General features: G+C 46.8%; 1 protein-coding gene across 2 annotated transcripts in view; it reads right to left on the bottom strand.

Annotated features, from left to right (window-relative positions):
* CACNA1I (calcium voltage-gated channel subunit alpha1 I) overlaps window positions 1-19,640 on the bottom strand; it is a 139,861-nt gene that overhangs the window by 89,072 nt on the left and 31,149 nt on the right. For both annotated transcript variants that reach the window (XM_050916795.1, XM_050916784.1), the window contains exon 3: window positions 7,939-8,036. In XM_050916795.1, coding sequence (XP_050772752.1) covers window positions 7,939-8,036 — 98 coding nt within the window. The remainder of the gene's footprint in view (window positions 1-7,938; window positions 8,037-19,640) is intronic.

The raw sequence follows: 19,640 nt of genomic DNA on the forward strand, positions 1-19,640 counted from the left end.
CATAAACATCTCTCCCTTACTCTCACAGATATTGTGGAGCACACAGCAAGCAGTAATAACGATGGGAATATTGGTTTTGCTGAGGTCTAACCGAGTCAGTAAACTGCGCCAGCGAGCTTTCAAACGTGCAAAGGCACATTCTACCACCATTATGCACTTGCTCAGCCTATAGTTGAACTGCTCCTTACTACTGTCCAGGCTTTATGAGCCATGTGGAGCAAGGGGTAGGCTGGGGTAGGTGTGACCGTGCGGTGCTACCGACTGGGAGAGCAGCCTGAGGCAGAAGCCTCTAGCTGGCATGATATTACAGGCAGGACTGAATCTTCATTAGACAAAACTTAAAGAAGAGAATGACCTGGAGTCATTCCCATTTTTGTCCAGATGCCCCCGACCGTCCTCACCAAAGCCAACCAGAAGCAACCATGTCTGCCCAGGTGCCCCCGACCAACCTAACTGAGGTCGGCCAGGAGCACCCACGGGATGACAATGGCTAGCAGTCGTATTGTACTGCCTGCCATCTGCAAGAAAAGGCAAGGGGATGCTGCTGTGTAGCACTGCACTACCCAGGAGGCATACGGTGACAGTGAGCTGAGCGAGCTCCATGCTTGCCGTGGTATGTCATATGCACGGGTAACCCAGGAAAAAAGGCTAGAAATGATTTTTTTGCCATTGCTTTCCGGAGGGGGAGGGGCTGACGACATGTACCCAGAACTACTCGCGACAATGTTTTTGCCCCATCAGGCATTGGGAGCTCAACTCTGAATTCCAATGGGCGGCGGAGACTGCAGGAACTGTGGGATAGCTACCCACAGCGCAACGCTCCAAAAGTTGATGCTAGCCTCGGTACTGTGGACGCACACCACCGACTTAATGCGCTTAGTGGGACACATGCAATCGACTGTATCAAATCGATTTCTAAAAAATCAACTTCTATTAAATCAACCTAATTTCATAGTGTATACATACCCTTGAGGCTATGTCTCCTCTAGCACTCTTGTCAGCAAAACTTTTGTTGGTCAGGGGTGTGAAAAAACAGGTGGCATAGCTACCTCTGCTCATTGGGGGTGATTTAATTATGCTGGCAGGACAGCTCTCTCCCGCTGGCATAAAGCAGCTACACGGGAGACCTTACAGCGGTGCCGCTGTATTGGTAGCAGTGCCGCTGTAAGATCTGCAGTGTAGACATAGCCTTAGATTGTAAACTCCTTTGCCTTGCCCTTTTTTTTTTTGCTTTAAGATCTACTGCTGAAAAGTGCTACGCAATTGCCAGGTATTGTTACTTTTTGTGTGTGGGGGGAACATGTACACATATGGTGCTCCGCAAACATTTTTTAACAACAACAGAAAACTTAATGCATGGCAAATTTGAAATTTGGGGGGGAAAGAATCTGGCTTTGAGTTATTTGTGCACAAAAACCCCATCTGAAATAAGAAAATACAGTTCAAAAATAGTCAAATGGAATTTTACATTTTCCAAAATTAAGTCGCCTTTGGACAGAAGACAAATAAGAATAATTTTTTTCAGAAAGTTAATAGTATCTGAAACAAGGGGCTTATAATGGAATTTTAAAAGTTAGAGATGGAAAAGACCTATTAGATCCCCAAGCCATGGCAGGACTGTTTCCCACAGGGAAACAGGCTTTTGTCTAGTTAGTTTTAAGACAGACTGTTCCACAGCCTAATACAGCTCCCTATCAGAAGCTAATTTCACATACACTCTCCATTTAAATTAGTTCCTCAAAAACATACTGGAGAGAAGTCAAAAGTCATCATTTCTCCACGGGGCTACAAGTGGGGTTTACATCCATATAAATCTCTCTGTCCTAGGCACTGACATGACACCAAACATCTGGGTGTGGAATACAGATTTAAGGCAGACAAGTAAATATTGAACTGCTTTGTTCTCGCCATCCCAGGGTTCAGCTGCTTTAAATTATGTTTATATTATTGTTTTGGTCTAGTGGGCTGAACATAGGACTGCGAATCAGGAGATGTCGGTTCTATTCGTGACTCTGCTGGTGACTCACTGTGCCTCAGTCGCCCGTTCTGTAACAGGAGGATGATAAAACTAATACACTTTTGGAAAGCTTTTTGAGATTGGCAATTGAAAATGAGAACCTGACCAGGTTGGCTTCTAGGAGCTTCTGCAATATAAATGAACAACAACAACAGAGCTGGTGGAAAATTTTCTAGTGGAACAGTTTTCCATCAGAAAATGCCATTTCATCAAAACCGAAACTTCCCACAGGAATATATCAATGAAATTTCACTTTGGAATTTTTTTTGAAAAAAAAAAAGGTTTCAATAAGGTGAAAACTTTCTGGTTCAATATTTTCAGATGTTTTGATTTTTCATTTCAAAATTTCTTTTATTTTAATGTTACTAAAAAATTGTATAAATGTCACAATCCAAAATGAAATGTTTTAGGCGACCAAAAATGATTTTCTTTTGTGGTGGGAGGGAAGACATTTTGTTTCAAGTGAAAATGGGAACTTTTTTGTTTTTGTTCCAATTCAGATTGAAACAAACCTTGAAATCACAGAATTCCGCACGAAATGGAAAACCCTGTTCCCACACAACTCTAAATAATAATATGCCATATTAAGTATAAGAGATAGTAGTATATTGAGAGATGTATATGCAACCCCCCCACATATATTCCTACACTCATACACTATATATTAATAGACACATATGCTTCCTATTCAACAAAGTTGCTATGCAACAGTCTACTACAGATCCCTCCACAGAACCTTCACATTAGCAGATTTCCTCGCCTCTGTGCAGTCTGTGACGACTCTTACCAAATTAAGCATCAGTGACCATAAATTTAAGGCAGAGATTGGGAGGCACATAGTACAGTGCAAAAGGACTGTGCAACCAATGTGACAGCAGAGTGAACCGAAGAGACATTTTGTGCTCCAATGTCAAAAATATGATGGAGTAAGAGATATTTCCTCAAATTATCAGAAATGATTAAAGACTTTCCATTAAAAAGCAGTTAGGAAAAAAAACTGCATTACCCTGGAGAGGATGGGAAGAAAAGAGATGACAGAGATGACATTTTACATAGCAATCTACCACTGAATCAGAAATGGACAATAATAACCAAAGGTTGTGGAAAAATACCCCAAACCCAATGTTAAGACCTACCATGAGCAGATTGTAACTACCTTTGACAGAGACCTGAAGGGTCTTTCTCCCCTTTACACTTTGTTAGCTTGGATAGCTTGTTACTGAATTAATTCGAATGGTTATAGGACCACAACAGGATATCATTTCTGTTTCATGCACCTTCAGACAAAACCCTGAAAGGCAGCACTCATAAGGCTAAAGGCAGGAATGTGAGAGGGAAGCATGAATGCTAATGCCTGGGTGAGACATACAGTATTATAAAAACTGGGCTTCTAGCATTTTGTCCAGTCTAATTTAAAAATTACACAGGAGCAGCCAGACTGGATCTGACCCTGGGCCCATCCAGTCCAGTGTCCTGTCTCTGACAATTGCCAGCACCAGATGTTTCGGATGAAAGTACAAGAAGCTTCTATTCCCTAGTAGTTTAGAGATTGGCTCAAACCCTGAATCATGGAGTTTAATGTCTCCTCCAAAACTTGTTATCATTAACTATGATAATTCTAGACATTCTTAACATCCATACAAATGTCTAATCTCCTTTTGAATCTTGCTAAGTTTTGGCCTCAATGACTTCTTGGGGCAGTGAATTCCATGGTCTGACTGTGCATTGTGTGAAAAAAGTATTTCCTTTTAATTTCATTGAACGTCCCCTTGTTCTTGTGTTAACAGAAGTTCCTGATCTACTTTGTCTGTACCATTTATTATTTCATATACTTGTATCATGTCATATACAACCAACGAGGCTTCCACCACTTCCCTTGGCTTACTAGATTTCAGTATAAGGAAGTTCTTCCTGTTATTCACTCTAAATTTCTTCTTTATTAATTTCATCCCATCACTCTAAGTGATAGCTCAGGCGGCACACCAAAAAATCAGTTCACAAATCAATGATTTGTGGGTTGTTATCATGTCCATCCTGTTTAGACATCCCCGCTTAGCCAAGCTAGACCGATTTTGCTTTTTAAAAATCTTCCCTCATCAATCAAATCCCTCCAGCTTCCTGATCATTATGGTTGCTCTTCTGTGAATTCCTTCCAATAAATTCTAGTAGTACAGTGCCATGATTTGAAAACAATGGTCTAGATAAGGCCATGTAGAGAGGGAATATTAGGAACACAGGACTGGAAGGGACCTCCTGGGTCATCAAGTCCACTTCCCTGCTATCGCAGGCAACCTCGTCATATAATCTCATTCTTAAATATATCAAGCCTCATTTTAAGACTAGCTAGGTTGCTTGCCTCAGTACTCCTATTGGAAGGCTGGTCCAGAATCTTACCCCTTTGATGGTTGGAAACCTTCTTCTAATTTCTAGTCTAGGTTTACTCTTGGCATATGAAGCCCAACATTGTAATAACCTTGTATGCTGCCATTGCACGTTGCAAACTCATCTCATCTTTGCTGCCTGTCTCACTCCCATGGGCAGGAATTTTCAGAAGAGTGCAGCACCCATGACTGGGAAGAAAGTTTCCAAAGAACTCAGCTCTCTGGGAGGCACCAAAACACATAGCCAGATTTTCAAAAGAGCTCAGCCTACTGGGTTCACATTGAGGGCTGAGATCTTTTGAAAGTCTGGCTCCTATTTAGTTGCTTAAATGTGGCACTAAGCTCTTTTGAAAACGTGGCCCTGTGTCTGTCTCACCACTGCTATCTCCCAGAGTCCTCCTCCCTCCCATTGAATATGCGTGCTGCAGATCACTCCTTCCTTCCCCTGCCTCCTCCAGTTTTCTCCTTTTGTTACTTTAATGAAGAATTTTAAAAAGACATTCAATAAGATTTCTGACAAAAGGTCCTGTTGGTGATATTGGCTGTACCTCACTAGACACTTGCTTCCACCTCAGCACATTCCCATTTATCATTAGCCTTTGTTTACGGCCTTTTAGCCAGTTTTCACTCCACAGGACAGTCTTCCTATCCAAGGAAATTTATTTTTTCATTTAATAATGAAAGTGCCTCTTCATCCAGAACTACTGCACATACAACCATATATCTGTTGTAGACAGACAGAGATATAAATGCCTGATAGCAGAATAGAAACTAAAACAGTATTAGTTCTACACAGACACTGCTATAGTGGAGAGAAGTAGAGTTTAGAAGAGGGATCAGTGTGGGGAAGAAATGCCTAGAGGTGGCTGTATGGCAAGTTATTGGGCTCTATAAAGGGTTAAGTGGGTGAAATTCTATGGCCTGTGTTATGCAGGAGGTCAGGTGACCAGACAGCAAATGTGAAAAATCAGGATGGGGGTAGGGGGTAATAGGAGCCTTTATAAGAAAAAGACCCAAAAATCGGGACTGTCCCTATAAAATCGGAACATTCGGTCACCCTAATCAGACTAGATGATCACAATGGTCCCTTCTGGCTTTAACATCTCTGAATCTAGTTTTGTGCGCCTGATTTTCCCCAGGTGTAATTGCATTGATTCTACTGGAGTTACTCCTTATTTACACTGGTACAAGAGAGATAAGAATGCAGGGCTTCATTTTGATCTGTCTAGCTTTGTTTTTAGTTTTGGGCCCTAATAATTAAAATTTCCTTGGCACACATCCTCAGGAGACAGCCTGTCAACGGGGTTTCTTTCATTTAGTTTCTTGCCTGCTCTCAGCTGTAATAAACTTCCCCTCAGCTCTGGAGAAGGGAATGAAGACACTGAGGTATGGAACGGGATTGGCCTTACCACTGTGGGAGAGCCCTAAGGAGGTCTTGGTCATTGCGGATAGCCTGATAAAAGTGAGAGCAGGGGGCATTAAAGGGGGAAGAAGAAAGAGACTTCTCATTATATGGTAAGGAAGAAAAACTCAGTATAAAACCTGGGGAGAAATGCTGAAAGTGTCACAATGTCTTATGTGACAGCTGTTTTCACTGAGCAATGCATGACCTGAAATACCAAACAGACACATTATTTCCTCCCCCACACAGTTCCTTACATCTCCTTGTCAATTGCTGGAAATGGGCCATTTTCATACCACTACAAACAGTTCTTTTTGTCTCCTGCTGATAATAGCTCACCTTAACTGATCACTCTCCTTATAGTGTGTATGGTAACACCCATTGTTTCACATTCTCTGTGTATATATATATCTTCCTACTGTATTTTCCACTGCATGCGTCTGATGAAGTGGTCTGTAGCCCACGAAAGCTTATACTCAAATAAATTTGTTAGTCTCTCAGGTGCCACAAGTACTCCTGTTCTTTTTGCGGATACAGACTAACACAGCTGCTACTCTGAAACCAAACAGACACAGTTGGACAAATTCATTGCTGGTGTAACTCCACTGACTTCAATGGCATGAAATTGGCCCACTGCATCAAATCCATTTCCCGTTATAACCACCGTGATACCTGTGCCATATACAGTGGATACTTCCTGTGGTGACACGGGCAATCCTTGTCTATCTTACTGTGCTCTATAGTTATCAGAACTGAATCAAGAAAGAGGAGATGCAGAGGAAGAGGGAAAAGAGAAAGGAAGAGAGGTGGAGCGTAATAAAGATGTGACACGCAGATAAGAGGCTAGTTTCTGTTTTCCCAGCCCTTGCCACGTGCGATGGGGCAGGGTTAAAAAAGATTATACCCCTGTCACACGGCAGGGGTCAGTGTCCATTGACTGCATGGAAAAGAAGGAAAGAGAGAAGTGTTGTATGAACAAAGCAGATACATAGCTGGATCCTGTGTATGGTACCCCTCCTCACCCCATTCCCTCCACAGTGAAATTAACACCAAGGTGGGCCCATTTCTCAGATCTGAGCCAATCCAGCAGGGAAGCCATTTAGGTGGGCCAAGGAACTGCAGAAAGCTGCTTGTGCCTCCAGGTTCAGGCTCGGCCCATCACATCCTGACAGCTCAATCCCCAGCGGAGCTCACAGCCCTGACTCATACATGTTGCATATACACAGAGCTGCAGAGGTGGGAACCAGGAAAAGAGGGAAAAGAGAAAGTGCGCAGCAAGGAATAGACACAATACACCTTTGTTGTTCACCCCCACGCAGAGCTGGCCTGGTGTATTTTTAAATGAGAGGAAACTGAAGAATGGTGCAGAAGGTAGTAGAGATCAACCCCCTCACTCCTGCTCCCACTGGATCTCACTGCTCATCCATCCCCCACCACACACCTCACCATGACTCTACAGGTGGTCTCACCCCTTCCATATTCTTACATGAGACAAAAAAAATTCTTGCTTTATTGCCAACTCCCAGCTCCAGCACTTTGGTCATCAATTGGGCACGACAGACAGAACGACTCCACATGCAGCCTTACTGTTCACACACTCCTCACAACCCAGACAGACAGCCTTTGCAAAGCCCTTTGAGAAAAAGGTTTTTTTGGAGGGTGGGATGGGAGCGGTTGGAGACAAAATGAAGGGCTAGGCTGAAAATCTCAGGTACACAGGAACTTAGCCTACACTTGGATTGGAACTAGTGGCTCTACCCCATTCTAGTGGCTCTACCCCATTCTCCCAACGTCCCTGAGTTCTTCGGTGCTCACAGCCAAACTGAGGCTAGATTGGTGACTTGGAGCTGGAGTATCCCAGCTAAGTATTCCAAACCTATTTCCCAGTTCCGGAGCCAGTCAATGGTCCACCAGCTGGGACTGGACTCTGGGGGCCATTGTTTTGGTGATACACAGAGTATACATGCATACCTGTCTTATAGGCAACAAGGTCAATCCAGCTACCTGGAGGTCCAGGGCTGGACAATCAATGGGTGAAGAGATCCCAGACACAGCAGCAGAGCAATGAATAAAAACGGCACAGACAAGGGTGAAGTGCAGATGGAATGAGGTGCCAGTGAGAGGAAAGAACGACTTACTAGGCACCCGGTTGATGGCTTTGAGGGGCCTCAGGACACGGACAGTACGGATTGCAGATAAGTTAATGTTTTGGAGGTCCAGGGAATATTCCACCATCCTGCAACAGGAGAGACAGAGAGTGAGTTTAAAACAATCCAAGACCCAGTTTAAGCGACAGGTAGGTCACCAGCACGAGGAAGTGAGGGGTGCTCGAGATGAGAGGGCAGGGTGTTCACGCCCTCCATGCAGTGCAAACAGCTTTCAATGCATTCGTGCTTTTCCATCCAGCTGGCGGGGAAAGTGTTAAAAACAAGGGGTACTGATGAACCAACCCATGAATACACTGATAATATGCTAATGTGCTCCCTACTGAGGCTGGAGAGGCAGAGGAAATGAATGAGGACTGGCTTTACACAGAACGGGGTGCATTTTTATTCAAGAGTTTCTGGCAACAGTGTAAGTCCTTAGAGTGAAGCTGGAGTCCTCGGGAGCCCTATAAGAGCAGAACTCAAGTCCCCAGAACCCCAAGGTAGAAAATTCAGCCCTTCAATCCATAAGTTTTGGAATGAAAGTGAGAGAGCGAGCAGCAGTGACGAGCCATCAGGCTCCAGCGCAGCAGGCTGCAATAACCCCAGCCTGGCACTGGGATGGTGGCAGAATAGCACGCACCCCACAGTTGACCCCTGCAGAGAGAGGCGGGCTGGAGTCCACTGGCAGCCGAACAGTCTGGAGCACAGCAGCCACCTTCCCTTCCCAGTTGGTGCAGCTGGACTTACTGTGGCCTACACATCCATGGATTCCCATAGTAGGAGATCTAATCAAGGATCCTTATAGCATTGGGCAGGGCCCACAAGCAGCAGGAGTATCACATCTCAGCTGTACGTCACTCCTGTTGGACACCATCCTAAGGGTATGTCCTTACTTTATGATATATACAGGATCTGTGTTTTTTTAAACTTGCAACCTACGCAGTGAGTTCTCTCCCCAAATAACCTTGAGAACTGAGCAGCTATGAGTAATGCATTGGCTTTAACCCACCCCTGCCAGTCAGACAAACATTAAGGAAACATTCCTTTAATTTAATAAGCGGGAAAGAGAGGAAACATGGGCCTTATAAGGCACCTACTGTAAGAGAACCTCAAAGCACTTTACACATGTTAATGAATTTAGGCTCATGACCCCTCTGGAAGGTAGGCAAGCATTGTTATTCCCAATTTACATGAAGGGAAACTGAGGCACACAGCAGTAAAGTGACTGGCCTCAGGTTAGCCACTGAGTCAGTGGCAGACTCAGGAATAGAACCCAGATCTTCTGAATCCTTCTTGACATTAACCACACAAGGCCAGGGGAAAAAGTGACAGTCTCTTGCTGTTTCAAGGTGCATAGGAGAGGGATAGGAAAAACTTCTCCTTTCCACTGCATCAACTCCAGGGTGACCAGATGTCCTGATTTTTACTTGTTGGTTGGGACGTGAATTGTTCTGATATTATGCCCTCCAGCACACAGGTGGAGGGGGCTCACACCCCTTCCCCCCATTGGATCTCTCTCCAAATTCCCACCCTTGCCCTGCCCCCAGCCCTGCCCCCTCTGCCCCATTGGATCCCTCCCCAAATCCCCGCCCTGGCCCTGCCTTTTCCCCAAGCATGTCGCATTCCTCCTCCTCACCCCTTCCTCCCAGGCTTGCGCTAATCAGCTATATGGCAGCGTAAGCACTGGAGGGAGGTGGGAGAAGCAGGACGCGGCAGCCATCTCAGGGGAGGTGGAGGTGCAGCAGAGGTGAGCTGGCATGGGGGGGTGGGGTGTGGAGCTGCCGGTGGGTGCTCAGCCCCCACCAATTTTTCCTACGCTCCGGTGGCTCTTTTTTGTTGTTGTTCTTGTTTGCTTGTTTGTTTGTTTTTTCCTCCACTACCGGCTCTTGGGGTTTTGTTTTGTTTTGTTTGCTCTGCCAGCACCCCACCACCACCACCACACACCTGCATCCCAATATTTCACATCTCTCATTTGGTCACCCTAATCTACTCCAAAACCAGAAATGCTTGCTTCATATGCTGCACTTGTCATATATAGGGGCCTTTAGATTTCAGGGCTGTCTATTCAGCACCTTTCACCAGCATCAGATTCATTTTATATTAAAATACCATGTTGCTTTGTCTCAATTCTTTTGAGCACTGTAACCTCTCTATCTGAACTGATCCCTACAATCCATCACCTCATTCCCCCCCACCCAAAGGACATGAAGAGCAGGTGTCTACTTTTCTACTTTAGCTATTCTGATGGGTAGGAAAGACAGAAAATGTGGCAAAAGACCACCTTGGCTTAACCATGAGATCTTGTGTGATCTACAAGATAAAAGGAGTCATATAAAAAATGGAAACTAGGTCAGATTACAAAGGATGAATATAGGCAAATAACACAGGAATGCAGGGGCAAGATTAGAAAGGCAAAGGCACAAAATGAGCTCAAACTAGCTATGGGAATAAAGGGAAACAAGAAGACCTTTCTATCAATACATTAGAAGCAAGAGGAAGACCAAGAACAGGGTAGGCCCACTGCTCAGTGAGGAGGGAGAAACAGTAATAAGAAACTTGGAAATGGCAGAGATGCTTAATGACTTCTTTGTTTCGGTCTTCACTGAGAAGTCTGAAGGAATGTCTAACATAGTGAATGCTTATGGGAAGGGGGTAGGTTTAGAAGATAAAATAAAAAAAGAACAAGTAAAAAATCACTTAGAAAAGTTAGATACCTGCAAGTCACCAGGGCCTGATGAAATGCATCCTAGAATACTCAAGGAGTTAATAGAGGAGGTATCTGAGCCTCAAGCTATTATCTTTGGAAAGTCATGGGAGACGGGAGAGATTCCAGAAGACTAGAAAAGGGCAAATATAGTGTCCATCTATAAAAAGGGAAATAAAAACAACCCAGGAAACTACAGACCAGTTAGTTTAACTTCTGTGCCAGGGAAGATAATGGAGCAAGTAATTAAAGGTGCAAACACTTGGAAGGTGGTAAGGTGATAGGGAATAGCCAGCATGGATTTGTAAAGAACAAATCGTGTCAAACCAATCTGATAGCTTTCTTTGATAGGATAACGAGCCTTGTGGATAAGGGAGAAGCAGTGGATGTGGTATACCTAGACTTTAGTAAGGCATTTGATACGGTCTCGCATGATATCCTTATCAATAAACTAGGCAAATACAATTTAGATGGGGCTACTATAAGGTGGGTGCATAACTGGCTGGATAACCGTACTCACAGAGTAGTTGTTAATGGCTCCCAATCCTGCTGGAAAGGTATAACAAGTGGAGTTCCGCAGGGGTCCGTTTTGGGACCAGCTCTGTTCAATAGCTTCATCAACAACTTAGATGTTGGCATAGAAAGTATGCTTATTAAGTTTGCAGACGATACCAAATTGGGAGGGATTGCAACTGCTTTGGAGGACAGGGTCAAAATTCAAAATGATCTGGACAAATTGGAGAAATGGTCTGAGGTAAACAGGATGAAGTTCAATAAAGACAAATGCAAAGTGCTCCACTTAGGAAGGAACAATCAGTTTCACACATACAGAATGGGAAGAGACTGTCTAGGAAGGAGTATGGCAGAAAGAGATCTAGGGGTCATACTGGACCACAAGCTAAATATGAGTCAACAGTGTGATACTGTTGCAAAAAAAGCAAATGTGATTCTGGGATGCATTAACAGGTGTGTTGTAAACAAGACACGAGAAATCATTCTTCCGCTTTACTCTGCGCTGGTTAGGCCTCAACTGGAGTATTGTGTCCAGTTCTGGGCACCGCATTTCAAGAAAGATGTGGAGAAATTGGAGAGGGTCCAGAGAAGAGCAACAAGAATAATTAAAGGTCTTGAGAACATGACCTATGAAGGAAGGCTGAAAGAATTGGGTTTGTTTAGTTTGGAAAAGAGAAGACTGAGAGGGGACATGATAGCAGTTTTCAGGTATCTAAAAGGGTGTCATCAGGAGGAGGGAGAAAACTTGTTCACCTTAGCCTCTAATGATGGGACAAGAAGCAATGGGCTTATACTGCAGCAAAGGAGATTTAGGTTAGACATTAGGAAAAAGTTCCTAACTCTCAGGGTAGTTAAACATTGGAATAAATTGCCTAGGGAGGTTGTGGAATCTCCATCTCTGGAGATATTTAAGAGTAGGTTAGATAAATGTCTATCAGGGATGGTCTAGACAGTATTTGGTCCTGCCATGAGGGCGGGGGACTGGACTCGATGACCTCTCGAGGTCCCTTCCAGTCCTAGAGTCTATGAATCTATGAATCTAAACTTTTCACAAAGGAATTTGTCGGAGTGATAGATTTTCAGACAAAATGGGGTAAACCTGTCGAGGTGTTGTGATTATTTTCTCTCTGTCTCTTTCCCCCCGCTCTGTTCTCTCTCATACTTTTAGAGTAATTGAGTGAAATAATTCTTTTCCTGAAATGCAGCGGTGTTCATCTGTCCCCCCCGGAGCTGTCAGCTCCATACACAGTGAACGTAGAGGGAGAGAGACGGGATTTTGTGCAGATAATCAAAATATTCATAAAGGAGACACAGTCAGCCCACAGAAAGCATGAATGATGGACAGGGATTGAAGATGTGAACAGCAGTTGGGGAAGGATACAAAGTAATACACACACACAAAGATATGTGCATGTAGACATGCAAGCACGCACACAAAGACACAGGCCTCCACACGGAGTTATACACTTGCAGATGTTCTTTGCGCCCACTTCCCATGAGTACACTAGAGGGAAAAGGTGGATGAGGTAATATCTTTTATTGGATCGACTTGTGTTGGTGAGAGAGACAAGCTTTGGAGCTACACAGCGCTCTTCCAGTAGCTTGAAAGTTTGTCTCTTTCACCAGCAGAAGTTGGTCCAATAAAATACATTATTTAACTCACCTCGCTTCTCTCATATCCGGGGACCACCATGGCTACAACAACACTGTAACCATGAGGACACTGTCAGCTATACCCTCTGTGGAGATGTGTGGCGGGGCAGGATGAGAGCTGTGAAAACAAGGGGTTTCCGCTCTGACAAATAGCAGAACAATCCAAAACAAATTTGCTCAAGCAGATAGTAAAAAAGCAAATGATCCTAATGTAAAACCTTGTAATTTGGAAAGGGGGCCTTCGCTGAGGCACAAATCCCCACGGAAAAGATCCAATTGCTCTCACAGCGCATGAGTACAGCAGAAAGGCACAATCTCATAATGAACTCGCTGCTGGTACGTGTACTCTACTTCCCTGCACTGGATAGAATCAGAACTTGTCAACTATATTGCTACAGCTGAGATCCTCCTCCAGCTGAAGTTTGGAGCAAGAGGGTCAGAAGTCTATGGGAGCTGTAGTTACAAAGCTCCCAGTAGCCGCTGTATCAGCATACAGCATTCTAGGTGGCTCTGGATGTTACACTATAGTTTTGTTTGGTTGCAAGATCCTGGAACAGTCAGTCTCAGTGCCAGCTGTACTGAAAAAGAACAACTGGTTCTCAGGGAAAGGAGGGAATTATTCTTTTGGGAGAAAGTTTGATCCTCTAAGGTTTTGCAGAGAGCAGCTTCTAACAGAGATGAGCTCAGCTCCTACCTGTTTGGCCAGGGGTTTCAGCTCATCTGATAGAACTGCCACTTACAGTTTCTCATGAGGATTCTCAGTAATAGCCTTAGCAAGGGTAACAAGTGGGACATGCATGCACACCAGCACTGGATGACAAGGGGTCCCGGCTAGTTGGTTATGCCCACTATGTTCAGCTCAGAGATATCAGCTATAACGTGGACCCCCTGAACCTCCACATAACACGGTTCCAGAATCTCCTCTGATTCAGCAGTTCTCCTGCCTCAGGACCACCCCTTGACATGTATCTCTCATTCCTGATGTCTCGAGCCTTGGCGTTACCTTGTGTCAATGTCTCTCCCCACCCCCCAAAGTGATGCCAGACACACAGACCCAAGGAGGGAGGAGACTGGGACGAGGCAAACCCCCTGCCCAGGAAGGAACCTACTGTCTGTGCGGGCAATTCAAATTTCACCTCCATCCTCTTTCAAAATGGGATCTTTCAGAGACATGGGTATTTTCAGCAGGTGGACCTGCAGAACCCCACCAATTTTCAATTTTGTTGTTTGCTTTCATATCCTTTCCCTGCCACCCTGTCCCCCACCTCCCCGGACTGTGTTTCTACTGGTGGTACCCAGTACATGGAGGCAGGGCCGACTCCAGGCACCAGCCGACCAAGCACGTGCTTGGGGCGGCACCTTGGGGTTGGGCAGCGCTCGGGGTTTTTTTTTGGTTTGTCGGGGCAGCACTTGATGGGGTTCTTTGTGTTTCGGTGGCGCAGCGCTCGGGGAGGCGGGGCTTCGGGTGGCACAGTGCGGTGCTCAGGGGGGTGGGGCTTTGGGTGGCGTGGCGCTCGGAGGGGGGCTGGGACTTCGGGCAGCATGGCGCTTGGGTGGCACGGGACTTAGGGGGGCAGGGCTTTGCGCAGTGTTGTGCTGGGGGGGTGGGGGCTTGCACAGCACTGTGCTTGGAGGGGAGGCGGGGGCTTGGTGTGGCGCTCGGGGGGGCAGGGGCTTTGGGCAGTGCGGCGCTCAGGGGGGCGGGGGCTTGCATGGCACTCGGGGGGCAGGAGTTTCGGGCGGTGCAGTGCAGGGGGGGCTTGCGCAGCACTCAGAGGAGGGCGGGGGCTTTGGGCAGTGAGGCGCTCAGGGGGACGGGGGCTTGCGCAGTTCTCGGGGGTGGGGCTTCGAATGGCGTGGTGCTCGGGGGGGCGGAGGTTTCAGCAGAGTGGCTCTCGTGCGGGGGGAGGCTTATGGCAGGACAGCGCTCTTCTTTTTTGCTTGGGGCAGCAAAAAAGTTAGAGCTGGCCCTTCATGGAGGGAAGCTGGGCTGCACTGGAAGAGTGCATCATCTGATGTCATAATCTTCCCTGTGTGACAGTAGGACAGGTTACCATGGAGACTGACTGGGATGTCACCGAGAATGAGTAGCCAGGAACAAGCTAACTGTCAGGAAATCAGGATCACATTTGCCACACAAGAGTTTGAAGCTCTTGTAACATTTGCCTTCGAACTCCTGGTTCACCTAACACCCACACCCTACCAGTGGTGAGCCTGATCCTCACAGGGTTCAGGATTACATGGCTGACCCTGTTCAACAGAGTTCACTAGACCAAAACTCAGGGGAAAGGGGGCCCAGCTGTGAAGTTTGAATTCAAATCCCCATCTCTGTAATGGGCCTGAACAATTATCCTGAATCCAGTGACTCCTATGCCTGGGGAGAAAGGGCTGAAATCTGAAGCTGGATCAGAATTTCACAGCTAGCACCCAAAATTTTGGACCTGAAGAAAGTGAAGTCTGGGTCTGCATCTGAACTTTGGGGTTTCGACCCATCACTTGCCCCTAGCTATCCGAAAGAGTTTGGGAAACCATGTTGATCACAGCATGCTGCAGGTGTTATAATTTAACTAGAACAGGGTCAAATTAAGGCCAGCCAAGACATCCACCACCTTCTCCCCTAATCCTCCCCTTGTTGCAACCCAGCTTGACAGGAAAGCATGGGCCTGATTATATATTCCAATTTAGCTTCTCTCGGCATCTTATAGTCTCTGTTCTTTTATCGTAATTGCTGCTGGTGTCTTCAGGCTCAGAAGCAATCAAGCAAAGCAAATGGCCCAACAAAAACTCATACCGGGATCTGAACGCTCTCTCCCTCCATCCCTCTCAAGTAAATGGCAGCTCACCTCCGTCGCTGAACAGATGTTACTTAGCCTTTGGTTGTGGGTGGGTGAGTGCAGGAAGGGATTAGGGAGCTGGAACTACTGCTAAATCAGTGGGAAACCCCTGAGCTGTGAAGGGATTTGAGTAGAGAGCTGTCAAGAAATTGAATTTGTACAGTAATGCCTCTCCACCCAGAGACTATATTCTCCTTCAAGGTTTCCTGTGCGACACTTCTCGGAAAGGGAGGGGGAACAATGCTACCCCAAAAAACTATTATTGTCTAGGGTAGGTGTAGGGGGGCAAAAGAATGGTGATGGTCACCGTGGGGAATGGCAGAATAGTACTCAAGATGTAGGAACTCATAACTACTTCCAGTTCAAGCCACTCTCAACAGGAGTCGCTATAGGGAACAGGGCAGGAACGCTGGCTGGGGACAGGGGGTTTGCTGGAGGGAATGGGACGGAAGCACTGTCTGGGGGGGTCACTGGAGGGAATGGGGCAGGAGCACTGGCTGTGGGGGGGGATGCTGGAGGGAACGGGGTGGGAGCGCTGGCTGTGGGGGGATTCGCTGGAGAGAATGGGGTGGGAGCGCTGGCTGTGTGGGACAGTCACTGGAGGGAACGGGGTGGGAGCACTGGCTGAGAATGATGCTGGAGGGAATGGGGCAGGAGGGCTGGCTGAGGGTTCGCTGGAGGGAAGAGGGCGGGAGGGCTGACTGTGGAGGGAGAGTCACTATGGGGAACAGGGTGGGAAACAGGGAGGGGGAGAGTCACTATGGGGAATGGGCCAGAAAGGCTGGCTCTGGGGAGGGGGTCAGTGTAGGGAACGGTGGGAGCACTGGTTGGGGGCGTGGGAACTGTTGTAGGGAACAGGGTGAGAGCCCTGGCTGTTGGGGAGTCGCTGGAGGGAACGGGGCATGAGTGCTGGCTGTTGGGATTTGTCGCTGGAGGGAACGGGGCAGGAGCGCTGGCTGTGGGAAGGATTGTTTTTGGGAACGGGGCAGGAGACCTGGCTGTGGGGGAAGTCGATGGAGGGAATGGGGCAGGAGTGCCGGGTGTAGGGGGAAGTCACTCGAGGGTAAGGGGCAGGACCACTGGCTGTGGGGGGGGTCGTGTAGGGAATGAGCTTGGAGTTGCTGTAGGGAATGGGGTGGGAGGACTGGCTGTGGAGGGGAATCACTGTAGGGAACAGGGTGGGAGTGCTGGCTGTGAGGGGTCGCTGGAGGGAGGGAATGGGATGGAAAGGCTGGCTGTGACGGGGGAGTTGCTGTAGGGAACAGGGCAGGAGTACGAGTTGGGGCTGGCGGAATGGCTGTAGGGAACAGGCTGGAAGCACTGGCTGGGGGTGGTGCTATAGAGGCTGTGAGGGATGGAGGTGCTGCCTGAAAGGGAACTCCCAGTTACTAGAGATGTGGGAATGAAAGGAGTTAAGACAAAAGAGCCTCATGCAAATCTGACCCCACCCTCTTGCTGAGATTGGCTTTCAGATCCCTATCCACAGAGCAGTTGACATGACTTCTCAGGCATGAAGCATTAATTAGTAGGGGTTTGGGGTGGTGCATAAAAAATCCATTGTGACATCTCCGAGGCAGGGCCAGCGGCTCTCGTCAAGGAAAGTTACTTCAATTCTTCCTGTGCTTTATATGCCCAGGAAGGGGCCAGTTAGTCATTTCAAGAAGAAGAGGGGGCAACGAAGGGTGAAAACAGAAAAAGGAAAAGGTGGGCAGCGGCGAGACACAGTTTTTGCCCTGTTCATTTCAGCTGTCAAAATCAATATGATATTTGCTCCATAGAATTCTAAAGTAACAGGCGTCTGTAGTTTCATCTGTTCTCTCCTCTGTGGCTCTGCCTCAAACCCCCTTGCTCCAGTTTTCTTCCCTTCTTATCCCTGTGCTGCTTTCTCTTCTTCTCCCTGTCTCATGCCTCTTTACCTCTTCCTCCCCTTCCCTCTCTACTCCTCCCACCCATCCTTCATGGATGTCCTTCTTTCACTCTTCCACCTTCATAACTCACTCTCTCCTTTTTCCTTCTATTCTCTTTCCATTCTCCCTTTCCTCTTCTCTCGCTCTCTATTCCTACTCTCTGTTTTGATGGTAATCATTACTCTGTGCCTTGGCAAGTCTGTCTATTCCAATGGCATAGGAAAGACAGAAAGGATGGCAAGAGAACATCCTGGCTTAACCAGGGCCTGGTCTACACTGGCGGGGAGTGTGTGTGTGTGTGATTGATCTAAGTTACTCAACTTCAGCTACAGCGGTGGAGTACAGGAGTCGACAGGAGAGCGCTCGGGGGTCAATTTATCGCATCTAGACTAGACACGACAAATCGATCCCTGCTGGATAGATCGCTGCCTGCTGATCCGGCGGGTAGTGTAGACATACCCCAGGAGATTTTCAACGATCTGAAACTCAAAAAAGAGTTCTAGAAAAGGTGGAAATTAGGTCAAATTATGAAGGATGAATATAAACACAAACGCCACAAGTATGTAGGGACAAAGTTAGAAAGGCCAAGCCACAAAATGTGATTAAACTAGCTACAGCCATAAAGGGTAATAAGAAAACATTCTACAAATACATTAGATGCAAGAGGAAGAACAATGACAGGATAGACTTGTTACTCAAGTGGGGGCGGGAAATAACAGAAAATGTGGAAATGGCAGAAGTGTTAAATGACTTTTTTTGTTTTAGGGCATGTCTAGACTTGCCATTTAAAGCACAAAAAGTCCCTTTTTTGCGCAAAAAACAAGGGAGCGTCTACACTTGCCAATAACTTTTTGCGGAAAAACTCAGAAGTTTCACCACAAACAGAAAATCACCTCCACAAGAGGCGTACAGCTCTTACTGGTGATACTTTTGTAGGGATGTGCAAATGAAGACACAGTCTTCCTGTTTACACAACTTTTAGCCTCCAGAGGATATCACATAGTGTCTAGGTGACCACTCTGGCCTGCAGCTCTGACACCAGGTAAACAGACCTCTGCCCTTCCCCCCGTAAAGCCCCCAAAACTTTGAAACTCCCCTTCTTGTTTTCTTGGCAAGTGCTCACTTATCATCCAGCCAGGTGACAATGCCTGCTCCAGGGAGCAAACGATCCCCTGCTTGGAGCAATGCTGAGCTACTAGAGCTGATCAGTGTTTGGGGAGAGAAGGCTGTGCAGGGACCCAAGATGCCCCACGATCACCCCCCTCCCCTTCCCATAAGACCTATCCTCAAAATGGAGAGAGCTGCACTGTGGGATAACTGCCCTCAGTGCACTGCTCTCATCGGGGACAGAAGTGCTGCAAATGTGAACAAGATCTGACAGGGGGGCAAGTGGGGCAATTTGCCCCAGGTCCTGGGCCCCGCAGGGACCCCCACAAGAGTTTTTCAGGGTCCTTCACTCACTCCAGGGGCCCTGGAAAACTCTCTCGCAGGCCCCGGGCCCCCAGAGTTTGGTGGAAATTCGGCAGCGGGGGGTCCTTCCGCCCCGGGTCTTCGGCGGCAATTCGGTGGCAGGGAGCCTCCGCTGCCAAAGACCCCAGACCCCCTGAATCCTCTGGGCGGCCCTTCGATCTGATGCCTGTGGAAGTAAGTGAGAACATAAACCAGTGCTTTTCTTTTACCAGTTCCCTATCACCAGTGAAATTGACAGCGCAAAAACTCTGCAAGTGTAGACATAGCCTTAGTTTTAACCAAAAAGTTTAGCCATGATTGGACACCTAACACAATGAATGCCAGTGAAAATGAGGTAGGATCAGAGGCTAAAATAGGAAAAGAACAAGTTAAAAATTACTTAGGGTATGTCTTCACTAGCACGGCAGCGCTTTAACTTGGCTGTGTAATCGCAGCACCAGCGCTGTAAAAAACCCACTTCCATGAGCGGAGTAGCTACCAGTGCTGCTGCACTGTCTACACTGCCACTTTACAGCACTGTGTTTTTTCACACCCCTGAGCGAGAAAGTTGCAGCACTGTAAAGTGGCAGTGTAGACAAGACTTAGACATTACTTAGATATCTTCAAGTCACC

Source organism: Gopherus flavomarginatus, chromosome 1, assembly GCF_025201925.1.
Source record: "Gopherus flavomarginatus isolate rGopFla2 chromosome 1, rGopFla2.mat.asm, whole genome shotgun sequence".
NCBI lineage: Eukaryota > Metazoa > Chordata > Testudines > Testudinidae > Gopherus > Gopherus flavomarginatus.